The 26,604-nt window shown below is 43.1% G+C and overlaps 1 protein-coding gene across 2 annotated transcripts; it reads right to left on the bottom strand.

Annotated features, from left to right (window-relative positions):
- Positions 1 to 25,054, bottom strand: LOC115199929 (adhesion G-protein coupled receptor D2-like). 2 transcript variants are annotated; one of them, XM_029762486.1, is made up of 26 exons: positions 24,710 to 25,054; positions 24,370 to 24,437; positions 24,048 to 24,108; positions 23,395 to 23,640; positions 22,362 to 22,991; positions 21,056 to 21,181; positions 20,706 to 20,800; positions 20,197 to 20,496; positions 19,016 to 19,127; positions 18,458 to 18,592; positions 15,544 to 15,652; positions 15,185 to 15,290; positions 14,963 to 15,018; positions 14,472 to 14,598; positions 11,443 to 11,546; positions 11,093 to 11,195; positions 10,636 to 10,789; positions 10,027 to 10,160; positions 9,523 to 9,638; positions 4,952 to 5,072; positions 4,104 to 4,145; positions 3,908 to 3,961; positions 3,611 to 3,758; positions 2,715 to 2,776; positions 2,550 to 2,580; positions 1 to 538 (listed from the first exon to the last, which is right to left on the bottom strand). In XM_029762486.1, the coding sequence occupies exons 2-26, from the start codon at positions 24,412 to 24,414 to the stop codon at positions 531 to 533; spliced, it is 3,225 nt and encodes a 1,074-aa protein (XP_029618346.1). In that variant the 5' UTR covers positions 24,415 to 24,437; positions 24,710 to 25,054; the 3' UTR covers positions 1 to 530. The 2 variants fall into 2 exon arrangements, with proteins under 2 accessions (XP_029618346.1, XP_029618347.1); XM_029762487.1 differs by having other exon boundaries at positions 3,611 to 3,746.
- Between the last annotated feature and the right edge of the window lie 1,550 nt (positions 25,055 to 26,604).

Raw genomic sequence — 26,604 nt, 5'->3', positions numbered from 1 at the left:
TAGATTCAAAGGTTTATATCCAGTTTACAGTAATAACTACTGTCTAGTTATGACTGTAAAAACCAAAAGTACACACACACACACACACACACACACACACACACACACACACACACACACACACACACACACACACACACATATTATTGTAAAAAAGCCTGAAGGTGATCAGCCACTCTCCAACAGAAAATTAAACTGAAATCTACATGCACACAACAAACGTTGTGTTGCCTCTGTAAAATAGCCTTTTCATAAACAGCAGATGATTTCTGACCCTGGGGCATTGTGGAGGAGGAGCTGTCCTCCTAAAATACGCTTCCTGCATCACACACTCTGTGTGTGTGTGTGTGTGTGTGTGTGTGTGTGTGTGTGTGTGTGTGTGTGTGTGTGTGTGTATTTACACTATCTACTACTATATGTGTATGAGAGTAGATGCATCTATTGTGTGCATCTGTTTGTGATATTCACTGTGCAATTCTTCTTTCTTCCCACCAGTTTATATGATACATGTGCCTTGGTGTCCAATTCCATCAGCAGCCTGTAGTAACAGAAAAGTAACAAAACATGTATTATTCTATCATCATATTATTTATGTCTAATATAATACATGTTCCTTTCTTAGCAAAAAGGAAACTACACAGAACATCTATAAATGGTTGAATCCTTACAGACTAGACCTCACAAAACCTTCAGTATTGTCCCAACACAGAACCTCTTGGGTGGATTGAATGTGTCTGTCTGTGTGCGAGTGCGTGTGTGTGTGTGTGAGTGTGTGTGTGTGTGTGTGTGTGTGTGTGTGTGTGTGAGTGTGTGTGTGTGTGTGTGAGTGCGTGTGTGTGTGTGTGTGTGTGTGTGTGTGTGTGTGTGTGTGTGTGTGTGTGTGTGTGTGTGTGTGTGTGTGTGTGTGTGTGTGTGTGTGTGTGTGCGTGTGAAACAGTCCCTCTGTGGGAGCAGGTGTTTGAGTGGATGATTGGCAGTAGTCTGATTGTCTAACTAATGAGGAAAATGAGGTTTCCTAATGTTCTGACAAACAAAAGGAACAGAGAAAAAAACATTCAACCTTTCTGATGATTAGACACATGGTGAAGTGACCTGGCCCACTTCAACGAGCCAAAGAGAGCTGCCCATATGTTTACATAACTCACACCTGATGTTATTACATGTAGTGAAAGTAATACTCCAGTCAAAAATACTTTCAGTCTGAAGAAAAGATACTAACTGAAGGGGATTCAATTACGACAGAATTGTCAGCAATGTATCCTGGTTCCTTACTCTATGTGTGTCAGCCACATTATCTTTAATAAACCAAGATAAATAACCCTAGAGTCAATTGACGCACCGGTGAGTCAATCTAAGTAACATCCCTATCTGTTTTTTTGTTGCATTGGCTGCGTGTCAATCCACCGCATCCGCCGATGTCATACTTCTGCATTTGCAGTGAAGGGTGGCAGAGCTAGAGCGGTGTTTCTCATCTGGTTACCGGTACTGGTTTAAAAAAATGAATGGAAGTATGACAATTGTTTTGTGCCTCCCTCAAAAAAGGGTTAAATATGAGTAAAAAAAAACTACAAATATTTCCTGACCTTTCTTATATTTCCGAGATATAGGACAAACACATCAAAACCTTGTTTGTTATGATACATCTTTTTTCCATTTATGAATGTGTTATTCAATGCGTTTCTCCGGGCTATAGTATTAAAGGCGAAATTCAATATTTTATCAAATCATTTTTTATATATATTTTTTTAATACCTAAAGGGGTCTTAAGATTCTAAATCAAATAGCTAAATGATCCATAGTATGACCATCTTAAAACAATTCCATATGTCAGCTTAGAACCCCCTCCTCCCCCCTCCCCCCAACAGTTTACATGCTGACCAGACCGCGCATGTTGATTTTGTCCACCTACACCAGACACGATCAGGACTCACAGGTTGAAATAGCAAAACTAACTCTGAACCAACTATATTAATTTGGGGACAGGTTGAAATGCATTAAACATTTATGGCAATTTAGCTAGCTAGCTTGCTGTTGCTTGTTAATTTGTCCTGCAATATAAACATCGGGTTGTTATTTTACCTGAAATGCACAAGGTTCACTACTCCAACAGTTAATCCACAGATAAAAGGTTAAACTGATTTCGTTTCTAGTAATCTCTCCTCCTTCAGGCTTCTTCTTCTTTGGACTTTATATAGTGGTTGGCAACCAACGTTAAGGTGCATTACCACTACCAACTGGACTGGAGTGTGGACCTCAGTTCATCTTTCAATCACCCACGTGGGTATATGCTCCTAAAAACCAATGATGAGATGGGAGAGGCGGGACTTGCAGTGGATCAAGCGTCACAAATAGAACCAAGTTCTATTTTAACGCCTGGCTACGCAGACGCTCGTTGACGCACGCGAGCAGTGTGGGTGAAATGACTGAATAACATGTACTGTATGTGTACATTTATTTTGCAACGCACGCGACGCGAGCGGAGTGGTCAGCATGTTAGATTTTTAAGAATTTTTAAGTCAGATTCACTGTCAAGGAAATTGTGAAATTACCTGAGGGCTTGAAAGCAGTCAGTTGAACCACCTGGTAAAGTAAAACAGACATGTTGATGTGTTGGAGATGGAGCAGAATTCTCAAATACACAATGAACCGTTTAGGAGTGATTGTAGGCCTAATAAGTGGATATGGTCTCTTTAGATGCATAATACCAAACATACCTGGTTTCCTGATGCTGGTTTCAAGGAGAAGCTCACAAAACTACTTTCTTTTCCATAACTCTCTGAAAGACAAAAAGGCATAATCCCACCAGTTATTCTCCTGGTATTAATGGAATTCATGTCAGGTGGTGTAGAACACCTGAGTGTAATATCCAGACTGCATGACTCTACTAACCGCCTTGCACCAGAACCCACCACTACCCAATCCTTACCCACCACAACCCACCACTACCCAATCCTTACCCACCACAACCCACCACTACCCAATCCTTACCCACCACAACCCACCACTACCCAATCCTAACCCACCACAACCCACCACTACCCAATCCTAACCCAATCCTAACCCAACCCCAGCTTACAATTGGCTCATTCATCCCCCTCCTCTCCCCTGAATCTATTCCCCAGGTCGTTGCTGTAAATGAGAATGTGCTCTCAGTCAATTTAGCTGGTAAAATAACGATAAAATAAATTAAAACTTAAAAATAACCCAACCCACCACTACCCAATCCTAACCCAACCCACCACTACCCAATCCTAACCCACCACAACCCACCACTACCCAATCCCAACCCAACCCACCACTACCCAATCCTAACCCAACTCACCACAACCCAATCCTAACCCAACCCACCACTACCCAATCCTAACCTAACCCGCCACTACCCAATCCCAACCCAACCCACCACTACCCAATCCTAACCCAACCCACCACTACCCAATCCTAACCCAATCCAACCCAACCCACCACTACCCAATCCCAACCCAACCCACCACTACCCAATCCTAACCCAATCCAACCCAACCTACCCAAACCCATCTAACCTGACCCAACACACCACAGCCCATGCCTCACTCCAGCCCCAGGCCCACCCACCATATTCTGCCTCTCCTACCGTTCTTGATGACCAGTGAGGTAGAGGTGGTGCTGCCGGGGCCTGAGGTCTCGCTGGTCTCTGGGCTGGAGGGACGGGGCAGACTGTGGGTCCACGACTGGGCCGGACCCCTCTGGGACGGCAGGAAGCTGATTGGCTGGGAACAGTTCTACAACCAATTAAAATGCATGGAACTGTTTAGATGAAGCTGTCTGATTGTGTATTCAAAGCATGTGCATACTGAATTAGCATAGTGTTTTTCTCCAGTTGGAACATGAAAATGCTAGTAAGGATGTCGCTGTATGCTTTTTGGCTCACCGTGAAAGACAAGGCTTTCCTCTTCTCTTTGATCCTCTTTATGGCATTCCTCACCTTTATGAAAAGCAGACAATACCCTCAATAGCTTGTACACCCACTGACGTATTTGGCAGCGTCAAGTGGTTGGCATGCCACAGATGGACAACTACATTCGGAGAGAAAGAAGCCTCGCTGAAAGAGTTCTTTGAAAACCTACCTCACTATTGTAAACCGCATACACCAAGAATATGTACAGGCCCTGCAGAAAGGGAAGGACAGACAATAAGATATTACCCATGGCTGTAGACTACCTACAATATGTGCTTTATCCTGGCTTTAGTGAGTTAGACAACTTGTTGATGAGGCTGTGTAGATAGAAGTTCCTGATTGTACGATGATGACCAACTTCTTCCTGCTTGGTGAGAACAGTGGGTTGTTTCTATAAGTATATTTTCTGCTCTGAGGAAGACTGAGGTTTATCTCCTCTCCCCTCTCTTCTGGATGAAACCTCAGTAAATCTAAATTAACTAGCAGCTCTTTGAGGGGTACTCCGGGGCCAGCAGCCAGCTCATTCACATTAATTAACAACCATGCTTGAAGTTCCTGAGAGAAAGAGAAAGAGAAAGAGAGAAAGCCAGGAACACAGAGAGAGAGAGAGATATACAGAGAGAGAGAGAGAGATAGCGAAAGAGAGAGAGGCAGAGAGAGAGAGGAATAGAGGGGAAGTCCAGAGAACCTCCAGCTGATTTACAGGGCTTATCATGGGTATGATGGGAAGGGAGGTGGAGGTAAATCTGGTGATAGGTCAGTCTGGAGAACCCCGGAGCCCTGCCATGACCTGTCCTTCAAAGGCCCACTCTGAGCCACCCACTCCCCCACACAAACGCATACGCGCACTCACTCACACACGCACACCACACCACACCCACCGCTCCACTGGACCTGCTGCAGCCCAACTCCGCTTATCTATAGCAAGCCCACCTCCCTCCTCTCTGTGTCTCTCTCACTCTCAGTTTCTCTTGAAACCATTACATACAATGATCTTTCTATGGGTGCTTTGCTCACCTGAAAAGCATTGAGAGCAATGAAGACATACGCCACCACCATGGAGAGGTGCACCAGGACTCCACACAGCCAGGTCAGGCCCAGCACCGGCAGTAGAATAAGGACTGGTCGTGTCACAGCCCTACAGAAGTCAGACTGTCAGTATAGTGAAGACACCCACACTCACGCATCAACCCATATGAACACACACACTGACGTACGCAAACCTGCACGCTTATATTAAGTGAAAATTCTGCATAACTGCACACAATTAAATGGTTTGGAAAACCACAGCTATACTTAATTTGACTGGATTCAATTTAAATTCAGTATAAGTTTTTCAAAATGTCACATTAAAATGATAATATAATGTACACTGAGTGTATAAAACATTAGGAACACCTGCTCTTTCCATGACAGACTGACCAGGTGAATCCAGGTGAAAACTATGATCCCTTATTGATGTCACTTGTTAAATCCACTTCAATCAGTGTAGATGAAGGGGAGGAGACAGGTTAAAGAAGGATTTTGAAGCCTTGCGACAATTGAGTCATGGATTATGTATGTGTGCCATTCAGAGGGTGAATCGGCAAGGCAAAAGATTTAAGTGCCTTTGAACGGGGTATGTTAGTAGGTGCCAATAACACCGGTTTGAGTGTGTCAAGAACTGCAATGCTGCTGGGTTTTTAACACTCAACAGTTTCGTGTATATCAAGAATGGTCCACCACCCAAAGGACATCCTGCCAACTTGGCACAGCTGTGGGAAGCATTGGAGTCAACATGGGCCAGCAACCCTGTAGAACTCTTTCGGCACCTTGTAGAGTCCATGCCCCGACAAATTGAGGCTGTTCTAAGGGCAAAAGGGGTAGCATCTCAATATGAGGAGGGTGTTCCTAATGTTTTGTCCACTCGCTGTACATTTACATTTACATTTAAGTCATTTAGCAGACGCTCTTATCCAGAGCGACTTACAAATTGGTGCATTCACCTATAATATCCAGTAGAACAAACACTTTACAATAGTGCATCTAAATCCTTTAAAGGGGGGGGGGGGTTAGAATGCTCTGATTTGGAAGTTAGGACTTTAAATGTTTTTTTCCCTTCTATAAATTCCTCTCAATGAGTGTAAGAGCCATTTTGTCCTGCTTAAAGGACAGGTAATATTTTATTTTTACCAAATATGTATTTTGGAAGTAAATGGCATATTATAGTGTCCAGATAAATGTTTTGGGTATTTTTTTATTTTTTTAATGTATTTGGCTGTTTTTGGAGCCTTTGATCATGTTTTTTCTGTGCCCCTGCAACTGCAGAACGAGCATGAGAAAGTCTATCGCTGGTGTCTGGAAAACGTCACGAAATGCTGATGCGTGCACTTCAATGGGACAAAAGGCTGTGTGTTGTTGGGATTTTGCATGGCCAGATAGCTAGAAACAATGACAAGAATCTTCCATGTGGAGAATCGTAGGTGGCTCTTTTCAGGTAGATTTATCTTGTTCTTGAAAGCATGTAATGTTTTGAGGTGTTTTGACTGATGTCACGTCTATGCTAATATGGCTCAAATTCATTAGCTAGCTAACCAACAACTGTAACAATGTATTTGAGAGACAACAAGTGCTCATTGTGCAAATATTTGTATGTTTTGTCAGAGACAAAATATAGTTTACATGTTGTCAACAATCTAAAAGTTACTAAACAACCAACCCGTCTATAACATACCATTTACATCCAAAATACAGATATGGTTAAAAAAAGTGAACCTGTCCTTTAATATCAAAAGAAATGCAACAAAAAGCATAATACACAGAGGACCTTTGATGGCATTGGAGCACAAATAACTTTAATGTTGTTTTGTGAGGTTGTTTGTTCAAACTGCTATTGCTGTCGTCGTGCTGCACAGGGGCCAGGAGATTGAGTTCACACTGAACTATGTCTACAAGGTCAAAGTGAGCAGATCCTCTTCATTTCTTTTCAATTTAGTCTTCCTTCTAATGTTGTGACATCATCACATTCTTACAGGGAACAGATAGTCTGCAGAGGGGGCAAAGATGACTTGCTTACTCCTTCACTCTCTTTACAAGCAAATGAACAGGTGATGAATGAAACAAAAAATAGCATTTCATAAATCTTTTATGAAATATGCTCTTGGCGTTCATAGATCAGCAGGGTGTACAATATACATGTATTTATCTTGTCTCCGCAGGTAGACAGGACTGAACACTAGGCCCTGGTCCCTGTTTAGAGTCCACATTAAGCAGACAATGAGCTCAGTGAAAAGCATACAGACCAACAAACACCCACACAGACTAGCTCTCTCTCTCTCTCTCTCTCTCTCTAGGACCAGGTGGTAGGCTGATAAGACCCATACAACTCCCACTACTTCAAACTCAAACTACCTCATTCTCACACAGTCACCGTCACTCTGCTCAGTTTGTCTGTGTGGATCTGTCACTTGTGGATTTGAAAACCTCCTATTCCATTGAGCTTCAAAGGAAACTTATTCTGACTCACCCCTCAAGACACATTTAGTGTTTACTGGAGTTGTCTCATTGTATCTCACACATATAACGCATACCGTGAAAACGCATACCGTGAAAAGCCACCAAGGGTTGGATGTTGGGGTTGAGTCACAGGATCGAAATACAATGTATGTGTCCTACGTTTTCATGACACGTGTGTTTGTGAGTGAGAGAGCAGGAGAGTCAGGGAAAGAGAGGACAAGTGACAGAGAGGATAAGATAGAGTATGGGAGAGGCCTAATCGCCCTACATCAGTGCCTGACCTCACTAATGCTCTTGTGGCTGAATGGAAGCAAGTGTCCACAGCAATGTCTAGTGGAAAGCCTTCCCAGAAGAGTGGAGGCTATTACAGCAGCAAAGGCAGGACCAACTCCATATTAAAGCGCATGATTAGGTATTACCATCTTTTTGGGCATGTTGTGTAGTGTACAGTATATGTATATATATATATATATATATATATATATATATATATATATAATTGAAGTCGGAAGTTTACATACACTTAGGTTGGAGTCATTAAAACTTGCTTTTCAACTACTCCACAAATTTTTTGTTAACAAACTATACTTTTGCAAGTCGGTTAGGACATCTACTTTGTGCGTGACACAAGTAACTTTTCCAACAATTGTTTACAGACAGATTATTTCACTTATCATTCACAGTATCACAATTCCAGTGGGTCAGAATTTTACATACACTAAGTTGACTGTGCCTTTAAACAGCTTGGAAAATTCCAGAAAATGATGTCATGGCTTTAGAAGCTTCTGATAGGCTAATTGACATAATTTGAGTCAATTGGAGGTGTACCTGTGGATGTTTTTCAAGGCCTACCTTCAAACTCAGTGCCTCTTTGCTTGAGATCATGGAAAAATCAAAAGAAATCAGCCAAGACCTCAGAAATAAATGGTAGACCTCCCCAAGTCTGGTTCATCCTTGGGAGCAATTTCCAAACGCCTGAAGGTGCCATGTTCATCTGTACAAACAATAGTACGCAAGTATTAACACCATGGGACCACCCAGCCGCCATACCGCTCAGGAAGGAGACGCGTTCTGTCTCCTAGAGATGAATGTACTTTGGTGCGAAAAGTGCAAATCATTCCCTGAACAACAGCAAAGGACCTTGTGAAGATGCTGGAGGAAACAGGTACAAAAGTATCTTTATCCACAGTAAAACGAGTCCTATATCGACATAACCTGAAAGGCCGCTGCTCCAAAACCGCCATAAAAAAGTCAGACTACGGACAAGACGATACTTTTTGGAGAAATGTCCTCTGGTCTGATGAAACAAAAAGAGAACTATTTGGCCATAATGACCATCATTATGTTTGGAGGAAAAAGGGGGAGGCTTGCAAGTCGAAGAACACCATCCCAACTGTGAAGCACAGGGGTGGCAGAATCATGTTGTGGTGGTGCTTTGCTGCAGGAGGGACTGCAGCAAAGCACCACTTCATGAGGAAGGGAAATTATGTGGATATATTGAAGCAACATCTCAAGACATCAGTCAGGAAGTTAAAGCTTGGTTGCAAATGGGTCTTCCAAATGGACAATGACCCCAAGCATACTTCCAAAGTTGTGGCAAAATGGCTTAAGGACAACAAAGTCAAGGTATTGGAGTGGCCATCACAAAGTCCTGACCTCAATTCTACAGAAAATGTGTGGGCAGAACTGAAAAAGCGGGTGCGAGCAAGGAGGCCTACAAACCTGACTCAGTGCCACCAGCTCTGTCAGGAGGAATGGGACAAAATTCACCCATCTTATTGTGGGAAGCTTGTGGAAGGCTACCCAAAACGTTTGACCCAAGTTAAACAATTTAAAGGCAATGCTACCAAATACTAATTGAGTGTATGTAAACTTCTGACGCACTGTGATGAATGTGAACCCAATGTGATGAACGAAAGAAAAGCTGGGAATTTTTACTAGGATTAAATGTCAGGAATTGTGAAAAACTGAGTTTAAATGTATTTGGCTAAGGTGAATGTAAACTTCCGACTTCAACTGTATATGTATATATTTATATATATATATATATATAGAGAGAGAGAGAGAAAATGGGATATAGTGTGGTGACTCACCAAGTCAGGTCAAAGGTGTGGAGTTTAGATGCTGAACTGGGAGTGTGCTTCTTTACGCGACGACGGGCGCTGGACACCGTCACCATGACAACACGGCACAGCACCACTGCATTGACCTAGGAGTACACAAAGTCTCAGAACAACCGATGGACATGCCATATTGTTGCTGACACATTAGTAAACATCACATGCAAGCACACACACACACACACACACACACACACACACACACACACACACACACACACACACACACACACACACACACACACACACACACACACAGAAACGCACACACAAGCACACACACACACACACAGAAACGCACACACACACACACACACACACACAGAAACGCACACACAAGCACACACACACACACACACAGAAACGCACACACACACACACACACACACACACAGAAACGCACACACAAGCACACACACACACACACACACACACACACACACACACACAGTAAATAAGTGAAGTGAAGCTACATACGGCCAAGATTAAAAGAACAGGTCCCACAAAAGCCCAAATCATATCAGTCTCCACATTGAGCCAGCAGTGACTGTCTGCTTTGTACTTGTCCAGGGATATCGTCAAGGTTACACCAACAACCACAACAGGCAGACCTGCAAAAATAACACAATATTTATAGCCTTTAATTCAACAGGTCTCTTATATTCATACAACACATGCATGTCTTTAGTGAAGAGAGTTTACATTGCTGTGGTACAGGGCCAGGGACTACAGTAGACACCAACTGTCCATTCCCTGGCCATTCTATTTAGTCTGAACAGGTGAACACCTCAGACAGCTAGCTGGTATATCTGGGCATCTTAGAAAACATAATCATGAGTGTGTTAAGCTTTTTGAATGCACACACTCTTCCAATGGAGTCAGTAGGAACACAACCTTTGGTCTAGATGAGTGGTGTTCCAGACAGCACTGTGTTCTTACCAAACAATACTTCTATGTGCTATAGAATATAGGCCAAGGTCTTATGTGAGTGGATGAGTCCTGTGTGGAACGTATGGGAACATTGTACAGTATCATTAATAATAAATATCTAAGCGGAGTGAGGCGTGATTCTGCATGTTGTTTTACCCCAGCCGATGCCGTAGTACATCTTCATCCTGCGGTCTTCGCTGATGTTGACAGACACCACCTTACTCCACAGCAGCAGTCCCTCCACCAGCATCCAGGAGAAGGAGGCCATGAAGAAGAGGTGCAGCAGGGCCGTCACCAGCAGACATGCCTCCTAGTGGACAGGAGGGACATGGCATTGACATGGTTCGCGTCGCCATAGATACCTGTCCACCACTTACTCTTACATGGTGGCACGGGCTCAAAAACAATAGAAAGTAACGCACATATAGTACTATAATCCAGAAAAGAGAATGGAGTCCTAGCATACATTCAACGACAGAAGCAGCTAAAAGCCTACAGACTCCTGGATCACTGACAAAACTGACCCTGTGCCCTTTTCTAGTCCATATTACCCATGGCCATGTACAGAGAGTGAGAGGTTTAAAGACAGACACAGCCATGTAAAGAGTCCCACCTCGTTAGCAGAGGCCCAGTCACTGCACATCAGCAGCAGCTCAGCTATCCCCAGAGCCACGATCAGGTTCTTGTGGACAGTGGTGCGGTCAGACTTAGGAACTCTGCCCCCACGCCACACCAGGCCAGACAGGGGAGAGGGACACAAAGAGATGATCAAGGTCAGACCAACATACAGACAAACCAGTCAGTCAGTCATTATACAGTCATACTAGGAAACACAGCAGCAATTTGTCTACTCAGCATGGTAAAGAGAAATGATGTACGGACAGAGTGAATCATTCAAACAGACAGATACATTGTACCCTCCACAAGCTAGTAGATTCTTTGCTGGAGCAGGGCACCACTCACCCCACAGCAAAGAAGAGGATGAAGGTGAATAGTAAGCTACACAGGGACACTCCACAGCCGATGAACGTCATGACCTGGAGGGCTCTCTCATTCCCTGGACTCCTCTGACACACAGACAAACATTGGTAGGTATTTATCAGAGATTAGAAACTGGGTGGTTCGAGCCCTGAATACTGATTGGCTGACAGTCGTGGTATACCACGGGTATGACAAAAAAAAAAAATGTTTTACTGCTCTGATTGCGTTGGTAACCAGCAGTGGTGGGAAAAGTACTGCGTTGTGCGTAAGAACAGCCCTTAGCCATGGTAAATTGGCCATATACCACACCCCCTCGGGCCTTATTGCTTAACTATAAAACAGGCTGTTTGGATCCTGGATGCTGATTGGTTGATATGCGGGAGTTGTGGGACAACATCTCCCGAAAAATACCATAACTTGTTCATGTCATATCTCAACTGTCCACAACACAGGCAGGAAATTCATAAACTATTTTTCCATGCTACTATTTGGTTTGCAACAGTTGGGGGTTGTATAAACCTACATGTCTGCCTCTACGACCTGTTCAACAATGTATCCTTTTACAAATGCAATCTCTCCCGTGCCAGGAAAGAAGAGGAATGCACTGGCTGTCACCAACCAGCACCAGGACCATGGACAGTTCTTCCACTCATGTGCCATCAACAGAAATGTCACTATGAACATCACCAACTAGCTTGGTTAGCTCAGCTAGTGGCCTATTGGATATTTATTAACCTGTTGGGGCTAGGGGGCAGTATTTTCACGGCCGGATAAAAAACGTACCCGATTTAAACTGGTTACTACTCTTACCCAGAAATGAGAATATGCATATAATTAGTAGATTTGGATAGAGAACACTCTAAAGTTTCTAAAACTGTTTGAATGGTGTCTGTGAGTATAACACAACTCATATGGCAGGCCAAAACCTGAGAAGATTCCATGCAGGAAGTGCCCTGTTTGACAATCTGTTGTCCTTCTAGGGCATCTCTATCAAAAATACAGCATCTCTGCTGTAACGTGACATTTTCTAAGGCTTCCATTGGCTCTCAGAAGGCGCCAGAAAGTGGAATGAGAACTCTGCAGTCTCTGGGCGAAAAACAGCAGGAGTTTTTATGAGTCGTCCTGCTGAGAACAATGACACTGGAGTGCGCATGCACGAGACTACTCCATTTTTTTATTTCAGTGTTTGAACAAATACAACGTCGCCCGGTTGGAATATTATCGCTATTTTACGAGAAGAAACGCATAAAAATTGATTTTAAACAGCGTTTGACATGCTTCGAAGTACGGTAATGGAATATTTTGAAATGTTTTGTCACGAAATGCGCCAGCGCGTCACCCTTCGGATACTGACCTCAACGCACGAACAAGACGGCGCTATTTCAATATAACTATGGATTATTTCGGCCCAAAACAACATTTGTTGTTGAAGTAGAAGTCCTGGGAGTGCATTCTGACGAAGAACAGCAAAGGTAATCCAATTTTTCTTATAGTAAATCTGAGTTTGGTGAGGGCCAAACTTGGTCGGTGTCAAATTAGCTAGCCGTGATGGCCGGGCTCTCTACTCACAATATTGCAAAAAAGCTATTTTAAAATCTGACACCGCGATTGCATAAAGGAGTTCTGTATCTATAATTCTTAAGATAATTGTTATGAATTTTGTGAACGTTAATCGTGAGTAATTAAGTAAATTCACCGGAAGTTTGCGGTGTATATGCTAGTTGCTAGTTCTGAACATCACATGCTAATGTAAAAAGCTGTTTTTTGATATAAATATGAACTTGATTGAACAAAACATGCATGTATTGCATAACATAATGTCCTTGGAGTGTCATCTGATGAAGATCATCAAAGGTTAGTGCTGCATTTAGCTGTGTTTTTGGTTTTTGTGACATATATGCTTGCTTGAAAAATGGCTGTGTGGTTATTTCTGACTATGTACTCTCCTAACATAATCTAATGTTTTGCTTTCGCTGTAAAGCCTTTTGGAAATCGGACATTGTGGTTAGATTAACGAGAGTCGTATCTTTCATATGGTGTAAAATAGTCCTATGTTTGAGAACTTTGAATTATGACATTTTGTGGTTTTAAATTTGGCGCTCTGATGTGTCACTGGCTGTTGAATAGTGCGGGACGATTTCATCCCACCTACCCTAGAGAGGTTAAATCATTATTTATTGAAGTTCTTCCCTCTCATCATCATTGAATCTCTGCTAGCTAGCTACATGCCAATAATTTGTTTAGCATAGCAACATTGAATGAATAGAATGATTAGAATTAACGACTGGGTCAAAACATGAGCAAATAACTAACAACCAGCTTGCTTGGGTAGCAACTTCACAATGCAAAAACTAATTTACTCTTTAAAATAATGTTTTTTTATTAATTTTTTTTTACCCCTTTTTCTCCCCAATTTCATGATATCCAATTGGTAGCTACAGTCTCCCCTAAACCGGACAACGCTGGGCCAATTGTGCGTCGCCTCATGGGTCTCCCGGTCGCGGCCGGCTGCGACACAGCCCAGGATCGAACCTGGGTCTGTAGTGATGCCTCTAGCACTGCGTTGCCTTAGACCACGGTGCCACTCGAGAGGCCTTTAATTAAAACATTTAATTAATAACCGTTTTATAAAAGCGATAATGCCCTCGAACCCGGGAATTATCGTGTGACAACTCCCTCCAAGACCTGTATTCAACTTATTGGCATGTAGAACGGTTGCCAAATCGTTTATCAAAACATTAATTCAATATTTTCATTAAAAACATTATTTTAAAGAGTATATAATTTTTTGCATTGTAAAGTTGCTATCCAAGCGGGCTGGTCGTTCGTTATTTTCTCATGTTTCGACCCACTCAGAACAGCCCTTGTCGGGAGTTGTCACATGATCATTCTCAGGTTCTCAGGCATGATTACTGAACTATACAGACTACAAGTGTCTGTTGACTATTCTCTATTGCACTATTTCACAACGTGGAGTGTGAGGAATTGTGGAGGGTAGAATGGACCTTTACCTGGACTTCATAGACTTGCAGCAGCAGGGCAAAGTTGGTGGTGTGGTTGCAGAAGCAGACAGTGGAATCGTAGTGTTTAGAGATGACCTCACAGCCTTTAGTAGACCACCACCCACCTGACTCTGGCCTAGATGGGGACAAGAGTTTCATAACAATGTATGGTAACCATTACACTAATAAATCTGATTTCTATAGATGTAAGCCGGTTACTGTTTTTTGTCATGAATATTGTTCTGGAGGCAGCTCTGCAGAGTGGTCACTAGCAGCCACAGCCACAAAATCATACAATCTGATTTTAACCCTAACCTTAACCACACTGCGAACCCTAATCTTAAATTAAATCCAAAAAGCACATTTATACTATAAAGCCAATTTTGACTTTGCAGCTGGCCCTCTAGAGGAAATCGCTCAGTTCTGCCTCCAGGACAAGACTCATCCCAATAAACGTCAACCTGCTGGACGTAATGAAAATTTGCTGTCGTTATACTCACATCAGATCAAAGTCCCAGAATGCACAGACTGGGTCATACACGGTCCCTGCAGAATTCTGAAGCAATCGATGGAAAAGGACAATTTCACACTTACGGTAAAGGACAGGCTTATGAAGGAGAACAAGGGGGATATATGGTATCATATTCTCTGTGGAAGAGGCAGAGGTATATAGTGCATAGAGGAATATAGTCCATGTGAGTGTGAGACACTGAGGTCTTTACTTGAGCTCTGTGTTGGAGCTGGAAGCGCACAGCCATGCTGACAGGCTGTCCGTCCCCCAGGACTGTAGTAGAGATGACAGAGGAGCCCAGGATGGTGCCCAGGTACCTGACACACATAGCACAGCACAGGCCTTAAGGTGGCAGTCACACATAAGACTGGATATCAACACTGGATCATGCTCGGTAGGCACTAATGGAAAAAAGTCTTAATGGAAAATGAAAATGAATGTCCTTAATGGACTGATTCAAAATCGGCAATCGTTCATGAAAAAACGACTCGCCCTGTTTCAAATGATTTCTCCTTATTTCGTGCCTACTGAATGTGACCTTGGTCTGAAAAAAGTTCTCATCTTCCATACCTCTGGACGCCATCGGTGACGATGGGAAACATGGTGATGTTCTCCTCCGCGTTGAAAAGAGGCCGCAGGGAACTGTACCACGTGTTGACCACAGTCACCTTCTGGAAGCCTGCTCAAACAACATCAATATCTCCACTAACCAAACTAAGTGTCTCTCTCTTCTAAGAACACTAGACAGCTTAACAATGCAGCAGTAAGTGGGAACACAGATCAACGTTATGTCTCACAATAGCCACTTAATATAGATTGTAATGAGTAGTTGACTAAAGTCAAGGCCCTGGGAGTGCAAATGGATGAAAACATACTGTCTGTATTAGTACATATCCCACTGGGCATGAAGTGGGTGAATCGATGTTGTTTCAACGTCATTTGTCAACTTATTGTGACGTGGAATCTTCGTGGAAAATACATTCCATTTAAAAAAAAGTAATCAACGTAAACTGTTGTTTTGAGGGTGAAATTTCAACCACATGATTATGTCATCATGGTAACCAAATGTCAACATAGACAAACCTTGCACAGAATATGTTGAATTTGTACCTTTTAATCAATGTCAGGTCTTCAACATTATATTTGCTATCAAAAAATAAAAGAATTGTCTGGGCAGCACCTCCTACTGGAGAATTGATCTATCTACCGATCCAGGGTTTAAACCAAGCCAAGCCCTGCTTTGCTTTGATATTTTGTCATTGACTATAATCAATGTGCTATTGTGAGAATGAATGTTGAGAGATCTCCACTTAAAAACGAAATAGATTCATTGTTATACACTAGGCCGAGGGTTTCAAGTTCGGTTTGATTTAAAAAATGTCCATTGCTCATGTTTCTTGGCCCACGCAAGTCTCTTCTTACTATTGGTGTCCTTTAGTAGTGGTTTCTTTACAGTAATTCGACCATGAAGGCCTGACTCATGCAGTCTCCTCTGAACAGTTGATGTTGAGATGTGTCTGTTACTTGAACTCTGTGAAGCATTTATTTGGGCTGCAATCTGAGGTGCAGTTAACTCTAATGAACTTATCCTCTGCAGCAGAAGTAACTCTGGGTCTTCCTTTCCTGTGGCGGTCCTCATGAGAGCCAGTTTCATCATAGCGCTTGATGGTTTTTGCGACTGCACTTGAAGAAACTTTCAAAGTTCTTGAAATTTTCCGGATTGACTGACCTTCATGTCTTAAAGTAATGATGGACTGTCATTTCTCTTTACTTATTAGAGCTGTTCTTGCCATAATATGGACTTGGTCTTTTACCACATAGAGCTATCTTCTGTATACCACCCTACCTTGTCACAACACAACTGATTGGCTCAAACACATTAAGAAGGAAAGAAATTCCACAAATTAACTTTTAACAAGGCACACCTTTTAATTGAAATGCATTTCAGGTGACTACCTCATGAAGCTGGTTGAGCGAATGCCAAGAGTGTGCAAAGCTGTCATCAAGGCAAAGGGTGGCTATTTGAAGAATCTGAAATCTCAAATATATTTTGATTTTTTTAACACTTTCTAGGTTACTACATGATTCCATATGTGTTGTTTCATAGTTTTGATGTCTTCACTATTATTCTACAATGTTGAAAATAGTAAAAATAAAGAAGAACCCTTGAATGAGTAGGTGTGTTCAAACCTTTGACTGATACTTTATCTTCTGCTTGGATAGCTCCATCTGACTTAGTCTGACTTTAATTCCACTTCGTAAACAAATGAATAATTGATAGGTTGTATTCTCGTTTCCATCCCAACCAAAATCGAAGTTAAAGAATAGGACTAAATCAAACCTTATTTAAAGTGCATTTAATGTTTGATATGATTTAGTTCTTTAACTTAGATTTTTGGTTGAGATGGAGTCGAAAATTCAACATACCCATTATTAATTTGTAGTAAGCTGGAATTAAAGCCAGTGGCACAGATGGAACTATCCAAGCAGAATATACATATCCTTCAAAATGTTGATATTTGGTTGTGTTGACAACCAAACACAATTCAAAATCACTTTTGAAATAAAATAAATTGCCTATTGACTTGTTGACAACCAGTTTTTACATTGAAAAGAAGGATCCGATCCTTAAGAGGTTGTTGATATTAGGTTAGGTTGTCAACCAAACACAATTCAATATTACTTTTGTAATACAGTAAATAGCCTATTTTACAAACTAAAGTAACATTCAACATTAAAATGAGTAACACATCCATGGCCACATTTTGAAGTTACTGTAACTATAAATGTCTTCTTATGTCATCATATAAAGTGTGGATGTTCAAGATAACATGGATAGGTTGTCGCAGGTCTGTGGATATCTTCACAATTGCCTCAATAATCCGTGCAGAATCTCGAAAGGCATTGGTCACTTGCACCATGTACTTTTAATGTAATCTCAAATGCAATCTAGGTCATTTAGTTTTGCTATTAGATGAATCACAGTGATAACACATTAATCTGTTATATAAATAAACAAAATATCTGACATTGTATTCCCATTTGAACTTTGCTGTGATTTTATATGGTTGAAAGCGCAGTGACACACATTTGGGTGACAAGTAACCCAAAAATCTGACATTGTTTTTCCATTGGAATTTGGTTGTGCTTTTAGATGGTTGAAAGCATGGTGATAACACACTGGAAATGTAACAAACTTTATGTTTTAGTTTTGAGTGGGTGAATGTAGGTTGTAGTCTCATTGATCAACATCTCAACCAAAAATGACCCAATTATCCACATTGAAATGACATGGCGTGCACAGTGGGATGTGCCTATAAAACAGTGCTTGATAAATGTGTGGTATTTCAAATAAAATCCTTCTTCACTAGGTGTTTACTGTTGGAATGTGGAATGCATGGTCGAGACTGTAAAGCACTAGGCTATGGCTGAAGGAGTGCAGATGAGATATGGACATTACAGCACTCTCAGGGTTGTCTCTCACCTTTGTCATGGAGATTCTGCATGTTCTGTGTGGGGACTGAGATACAGTCTATGTTGGTGTCGCTCTCCACGTCTGGACCACAGAACTTAGGCCCGCTAGATCCCTCTCCCAGACTCTGCTGCTGAACCTCCAGCTCTGAATCACATAAACACATATTCTCAGTGGAATGAACAGAATACTGTAGTAAGAGGAATGGTTGTAGTAACAGCAGCACATCCTACAAAAAGTGCTAATGAGTAAACATGGAAAGGACAGAAAGGCCTGGACACTAAATGTTCCTATTTGCTATCAACCACCTGGGACCAACCACCTGGGACCTGATGAAGAGCCCCTGTGGATAGGAATGTTGTCATTAAAGGTGTGGTGTATGGCCAATATACCACGGCTAAGGCCTGTATCCATAACAACAGCCCTTAGTCGTGGTATACTGGCCATGTACCACACCTTCTCGGGCCTTATTGCCTAATTCAATGGTCGGTCCGCTCTGTCAGCCTTTCAGCAGCTCACAGAACACACTAACATTCTAGAGAATGTACTGTACTCTACTAAGTGACTCACTGATGTTGGACCTGTGGATAAGTAGATGGTCCGTTTCCGTCATCAGCTGAGTGCTCAGACTGGTCACCATGCGGTCAATGCTCTTGACCACAGCCATCGGTCCACTCACCACCTGGGGCACAGAGTGGGGATAAAGGAATGGGGTTTAATCATGGAGATATACTAGTCATTGGTAGGGCCAGGAGTTTCACCTGACCACGTGACCTAACCAGAATATTAAGCCCATAACTAGGACCCAGAGTTTGGTCAGGCGGTCAGGAGACTCCTGGCTGTGGTTATTGGATAGAGCAGAGACTGTGGGTGAAGCACTATGCTATGTGGATGTTTCAGTCCTCTAGCTGCTCTAATACATTCAGCCTGGCTGTGCTGTACTGCTGTGACCTTGGAGGGTAGAAAGGCCTGGGGGAGGGGAGGTGGGGGAGGTGGGTGAAATGGGGGAGGCAAAATCTCTGCAACAACATGAACGCTTATCATATGGCTAGCACTAGGATACATAGACATGCGATACTTGCGGTTTATATGAAGTATAATGTGAGACATGTCTGAGTAATTGTTTTGGATGTGATATGTTAACCATAATAGCACGCCGCACTTCACTGTGCTCCTTTAAAGAACATTCAACAAAGACAATAATGGATATTATCTTCAAAATGTTCACACACATTTAAACATGACCAGAGATCATAATAGTCTGTGAAAAAGTGCTGCTTACAATATACAAATTAGACCTGTTCATTGTCATGACAGATTCTGATGCAAACCAGAGCAGATTAAATTTAGTGTATCTGCGATGAAGTTTGATCAAGATTCAACCCTATGTGCTCGTACAAGTACACTTATCTAGCCAAGCGTAAGCGTTCATTTGATCCTTTCTCATTCACAGTATCCATTTGATCTTACTGCCCTCTAGTGGAGATATCCTCAAATAATACTGCCATACTCCGTATGATGTCATGTTTCATGTTTTGTGTGGACCCCAGGAAGAGTAACTGCTGCTTTTGCAACAGCTAATGGGGATTCTAATAAAATACCAAAATACCAAATACTCCAGTAGTCGTGTTTATGTTCCCAACACCTTGGCGGCACTACCTCCACCGGATCCCAGACCATGTTTTAGCCTGTCTCTCTGGTACCTGATGTGAGAAGGGCTTTATAAATACGTTTGAATAATTGATTGGTACCTGTTTGATGGCCTGCCACTTGGGGGCGTTGTCCTGGCTAATGATGCTGTCAGCCACAGCGATAAAGGTGTGGCTGAGCTCCCCGGCGCTGGTGGTGGCAAGGCTGTCGTTGCCTTCCACGGCTGTGTCTGTGGGCACGTCTGCAGCCCACGCTAGCAGCTGGACCAGGGACAGCATGTCCCCTGGCTGCAGCCCCTCCCTGGTGTCCTCCAGGGCCTGCCTGGACATGTTGAGCAGACTGGACGCCTGACCCCAGCTCATCTGGATCCCTGGCTGCCCCCCCATCACACCCTTCACGCCCTAATACACATACACAGATGCACGCGGGGACACACACATCCACACATACACAGCAGAGGATGGAGAGGAAATCCAAAACAGGGTTCAAGAATATTGAACTCACTGACAGAACAACGTTTATTGCTGTGTCAAGTTGAGTAGGTTAGAGATAAATCGTAAATGTCCCAATCCAGACAGGCAACCAATGATTTATAGTAATCAGTCTTTACCTGCGTTCCATTGGAGAGCTGCATGAGGTGGTGCATGAAGGGACTGGGATGGGAGCGCTGAGACTCACTCAACTCCTTCATCTTAACGTAGCGCTCTGTAAGAAACAGTCGTGTCAGAGACTGTCCCTGGTTCCTCTCTGATGTTTGGTGATGGTAGTTACTAGCATTGTACAAAGTCACAAATATTAATGTTCAGTCAGTTTCCCTAATGTGATGCAAAATGAATTTCACTAGTCTGTTCAGAAATGGACAACTTATGGGTGTACAGTAAAGAGCCATGTAGTGCTGTGATAGCCATGTTCGTTACAGTATGTGAGTAATGGTCTGGTCGTAGGTAGTGGTTGACTCACCCCTGCTGGTCCTGCAGATGAAGGGCAGTGTGGTGGAGCAGTCTGTAGAGTCATACAGGGGGAGCTGTTGGCTAGACCAGCCCTCCAGAGTCCTGCAGCCCTGCATCTCCCTCTGCTTGTGGACCGCTGCTCACACACACACACACACACACACACACACACACACACACACACACGCACACGCACACGCACACACGCACACACGCGCACACACACACACACACACACACACACACACACACACACACAGCATGAGACAGCTCCAATGACTACATCATCTGTTTATGTTCTAATAAAGTTCATGGAAATACATATTTAAATGAATTGCTTGCATCAAGTGAGCTCTTGATTTTGTGACACCTCTGTTTAATCATTAGTCCTCTAAGTATTTGGTTCAACTCAGCATGCTGTAGCCTAACATTTGTAATACCATTCTACTTTCATATTCAACATATTCAGCAACCTTTGAAAACGTAGACAATTCCTTCCAATTGATTTGACCGTGTTTTTACTGAGAATGTATGCCGGCAAAAAGCCCCTCCATTGTGAGTCAGTTCACTTGTTACACACAGCAATGAAATCCATTATCTTTCATGACGGTTAAACATTTGATTGGTTTTCACTATTGAGTAGAGCTCCATTCTCTTCGTAAAGCAGACCTCATACTTGCGCAAATCCCCCTCCCTCTGCCCTCCACATGGCCTTTAGCCAGTGAACCACGCCAACCAGTTTCCTCTCCCCCATGTATCTCTCTCAGACAGACATACTGGATGTGTTAAGGCAGACAGCCACTGGGTTAACTGGCCTCTTTCGAGGTAGATCACCCAGAATGACTCAAACCAACCAACTGATGGGAGACTGGGAACAACCACCACTGCCTCAGAATTGGATTAGTAATAGGAACAGATTGGTCTGGAAGAAGGGCCGTAGGTTTGCCATAGAAAGTCCTATAGAGGATGCACCATAAGATCATTAAAATGCTATGTGAAAGAATCAAAAGACCAACATTCTGATCAAAACCTGCAGGAGGCAACCCAAATAACGTGAGCTGAATTTTATGTGTGAACAAATCCTTCATAAATGGGAAGTACCTCAATAGGAGCAAGAGACCACAAAGGGGGCAGGTGAAACAATATGGCTGACAGTAAGTTTTGGCAAAAATTCAGCTAAGATGACAATTCAACCAAAACTGAAAATATATCAACCTGGAATCAAAAGATCAACCAATAAAAAGGAGCCGATCAGATTATAGCTTGATTTTATGTAGGGGTATCTCAATGCTGTGTGACTGTAGGTGCAGTCTCACCTGGGCAGAACAGCATGGCTGGCACCTCTCCGACCACTGGGTGACGGGTCATATTATCTATACTCCAGGTAAAGATAGCGTCCTGGGTCAAAGATGAGCAGCCATTCAGGGCAAGGAACTGCCTCTGCTCCAAGGCTGTGTCCCAGACATTCAGATCTGTGATATTCCCTACAAAGGGCTCGGTGAAGTTCCCTCCAAACGAGTCCTGATCCTGCCCCAGGATAAGTATGCCATCTCCATGTATGTCCCTGGGGGTGTCAGACCCGGAGCCCATGTCCCCCCTCTCCCCGTCCACATAGATGGCCCAGTGGCCGTCAGTCTTGCGCCAGGTGACACAGAGGTGGTGCCAGGCCCCATCGTTGGGGAAGGATGCCTTGTAGGGGCGGTGCTGCCCATGAACAATGAGCGCCAGCAAGATACGTCCTGTCCCGTCCAACTGTCCGCGCAGCTGGAACTCGTTGGTGAAGACGGCCGCGGCGTAGGAGTACATGGTGGACACCTGGTCCCACTGGGGGTCCCACTGCACGCGGACACACACGCTCACCGCTGGCAGGGCTGGGAACGTCATGTTGACACGGCCGTAGCCCTCCTGGGAGTCCCTGGGGAAGTTCAGGGCTTGGAACAACACATCTAAATAGGTAGAGACAGAAGGGGATCACTTTCAACGCTAACCCTAACTCTAACCTAAGCCTAACCCTAAGCCTAACCCACAACACCCAAGCACAGATCATCATGCATATGGCATCAGGACAAGATCTTAATTTGAGCCAGTTTTCTACAGCAGGAAAACAATCCTGCAGCAATAGGAAATGTGAATTATTATGTGGATTATAATTAATGGACATTTTTGTAGGGGTTGATACATTTTTTCAAGTCTGAAATTTCAAAGTGGAAATTACTAACTTCAGAAGCCTTTTTAAAAATCAAGTACACTAGAAGTTTGCGTTTCCTGCTGTGAAGGACAATTCTCAGCAACAAAAGAGTGATCAAATTATGATCCTACATCTGTAGGTGTTTAAGTTGCTAAACTCACACTGTTTGGCAAGGGCCAGAGACCTGCTGGTTGGCCTGTTGGGGTCTCTGACCCACATGGGTCCATGCAGGCCTGCCTGCCTGATGAGCTCCAGGGTTCCCTCTTCGTCTTCAGGCTGGCCCAGGGTGGTGAGGGAGCTGAACTGGCCCCTGCAGAAGCTCCCTGCCTGGGAGAAGGCCAGGGACACGTTGACCAGCTGGAACACCCAGTCTGATGTTTGATGGACCAGGCGCAGACTGCTGCCCTCTGTCAACATGACACCAGGAACACACAACCACAAATAGGCATGGATCAGTCCACATGTGGATATTATACTTTACAGGAACACTTCTATCAACTTGGGGCGGCAGGGTAGCCTAGTGTTTAGAGCGTTGGACTAGGAACTGAAAGGTTGCAAGTTCAAATCCCCGAGCTGACAAGGTACAAATCTGTCATTCTGCCCCTGAACAGGAAGTTAACCTACTGTTCCTAGGCCGTCATTGAAAATAAGAATTTGTTCTTAACTGACTTGCCTAGTTAAATAAAGGTAAAAAATAAAATAAATAAAAATCTCTTTGAGCAAATCTCTATGGAAACAACATGGAATAGCCTTGGTATACAAAGGAGTTTCAAGCATCGTGCATCAAATTGTGATGGGCAGTTCCAGAACTCACCATCTGAGCCCCTCTCTTCTCTGTCTAGCCCTGGCTGAGTTGGCTCACATTCACACAGCACCTACCATAGATGAAACATTTACACTGCTTTATTCTGTTGGCTATGGCATAGACATGTAATATCCTTGATATTTATTTATCCAATAATCTCAAAATAGAAACAAACAGAATAATCAGTCAAATGAATAGTTGTGTTAAGCCTATCAAACGTATCAGGTCTACCAACGAAAGCATGAATATCTCAAATAAAACACTGAAAAGGTGAACTTTTTTCTCTCTCCAGTTGATTTCCTAGTTTACATAAGAAAGGAATAGACATTACCACTATGCAACAGAGCAGAACCAGAGTCAGCAGGGCTCCAGTCATCTCTACTTCTCTATGTTCCACAGCTGGAAGAAAACACAATGCTTACTGGCCTCTGCCTTTCAGGGAACATTTAGGTTTACTTCAATGGATCACACTGTAGTCTCTTTTCATATCAAAGACAAATTCAGCTCTGTTCAACAATAAAATGTCTAACAAAGCACAAACACATACTGTGTGGTTAAACAGTATTTGAAGGATGATAGGTACTATACTATATTTTTGGTATATTTCTAAGAGAACTATGTCAAATAAAATAGCTGTACACGTCTCCTTATCTAACACATATGAAAGGTACCTCAGACCCAGACTGCAACATGTGATGAGTAACTGGGCTTACTGTAGACTCAGGCTGCTCCCGCTCCAGCTCTCACTGCTCAGTGTTCCTCCAAGGCTGCTGTAACTCTCCTTACGTCCTGATGACCACTACTCCCATGTACTGTGTGTCCTCTGACATATGCCCAGTCCATTCATCCAGTGTCCAGCTCCAGTCTCCAGCATGTGCTGGTTAACTGGCCTCTGTGGAGAAGCCACTGCCATACATGGTGAAGAGCGTCTGTCTGTTGCTGCCAGCCAGGAGGTACAAATCACAGCCTTTCTGTCCAACAGTCCACCTCTGCCTCCAGCCAGCCTTCTCCCCCCTCTCCCTCCACCTTCCTCAGCACCCGTGAATCAGAAGCACACTTTTGTCATGCAAATAGGGCCAATAAAAAAAAAGATCCCTACTAACGCAAGCAGTGTCAAGCGTTTGGCACAGAGAGTTCATCAAGACCAGCAGGGTGGCAGACATTTTAGCACCCTTCCTATTAATGTATTCTACTGCTGCTGAGTTCCTTTAAGTTGACTGTATACATACGGTATCAGTACATTAGTCAAGGGGATGCCATTTCACTACAGATGATAATAAATGCAACCAAAGTAAATGATTGGGCATCATCTATTTCAGGTAGTTTATTCCATATGTAGAACATACTTACACATACTTTCTTCTTAGGTGTACATAGTGTACAGTATAGATTTGTACACATTTACAGCGAGTATACTGCATACCTGCACTGTATATTAAATTAACTAAATAGTATGGACTGTCTGTTCGGGAGGATCGCTCATGTGCCCCTAAGTGTGCGTGCGCACGCACACACACACACACACACACACACACACACACACACACACACACACACACACACACACACACACACACACACACACACACACACGCACACACACGTGGAAGACAAAGAGCTGCATTATTTATTCCCCCGCGCTCCAAATAACCCACAGTCTGAAAGCCACACCACAGACCCAGATCCACAAAGCCTGTTGCTGCTGCATCAAGATGGCCAACTCTCCCCTCCCTTTATCTGCTGTCTGAACAGAAGCCGGCTGCCTCCCCTCATCCTGACCATCCACACTGGTTTGACCACGTAACCATCTTTTGCAAGTTTGCATTTGGAACAATTTAAATAGATGTCTCTCAGATGTATTGAAGGGTTGAAGATGTGCAACAGGCTACGTCTTGCACCTTCAGATTGTTTAAAATTCCTCAGTTCATTGCAGAAAATGCAATGTCTGCAATGCCTATTAATCATCTCAACAGGCTTTATGAAGAGTATAAATTAGGTTCTAAGTACGTGTCTCTGTCCACCTTCTGTGTAAACAGTATAAGCCCTGTGTTGCTGACTCACTGCAGTAAAACACATCAGAGGTTGATGCATAAAACGTAACTACCACCTGTTCGCTCTATACACGGAGCTGACAAACACAATGGGTAGAGTTGCGATGTTTCCTCTGCTTCAGGATGGCAGCAAAGGACACACAAGCAAATACTTGAAGCTCATGGTAATGTTTACTGGAGTACCGATGGCTCATGCCATTTGACTTTTCAAAAGAAGTTGTACGTTTAACATGGGGGTTAAAGTTTATGAATCAACCCCATTGTTATGTTTGAGAGAGGTAGAGAAGGGATTTGTCTTGTGTGTTGGTGTGATAGGGGCATGAATTCAGGAAAGGTCTCTGTATGCAGACATTTTAAATCCCCATTCGAAAACATATTGATTGATGGTTTAATGAACTAACTGACAACACTCCGGCTTGCAATCCTTATTAAACAAACTATTTATTGTCAGGGATTTCTGCCCTAAGTTCATACAAGAGACCACAGGAACGGCTTGATCAGAGGTTAGTTTGTTT

This window comes from Salmo trutta, chromosome 9, assembly GCF_901001165.1.
Source record: "Salmo trutta chromosome 9, fSalTru1.1, whole genome shotgun sequence".
Taxonomy (NCBI): domain Eukaryota; kingdom Metazoa; phylum Chordata; class Actinopteri; order Salmoniformes; family Salmonidae; genus Salmo; species Salmo trutta.
The sequence above is the reverse complement of the archived record's forward strand: the minus strand, read 5'-3'. Positions and strand labels throughout refer to the sequence as shown.

Excerpts from the sequence above, each read along its gene's own strand:
- LOC115199929 (XM_029762486.1), bottom strand. The coding sequence starts at position 24,414 with ATGACTGGAGCCCTGCTGACTCTGGTTCTGCTCTGTTGCATAGTG. Across the intron at positions 22,992-23,394 it reads TCTGGCCCTTGCCAAACAGT|ATGTGTTGTTCCAAGCCCTG; the intron begins GTGAGTTTAGCA and ends CTACCTATTTAG. Across the intron at positions 20,497-20,705 it reads AGCTCTCCAATGGAACGCAG|GGCGTGAAGGGTGTGATGGG; the intron begins GTAAAGACTGAT and ends TATGTGTATTAG.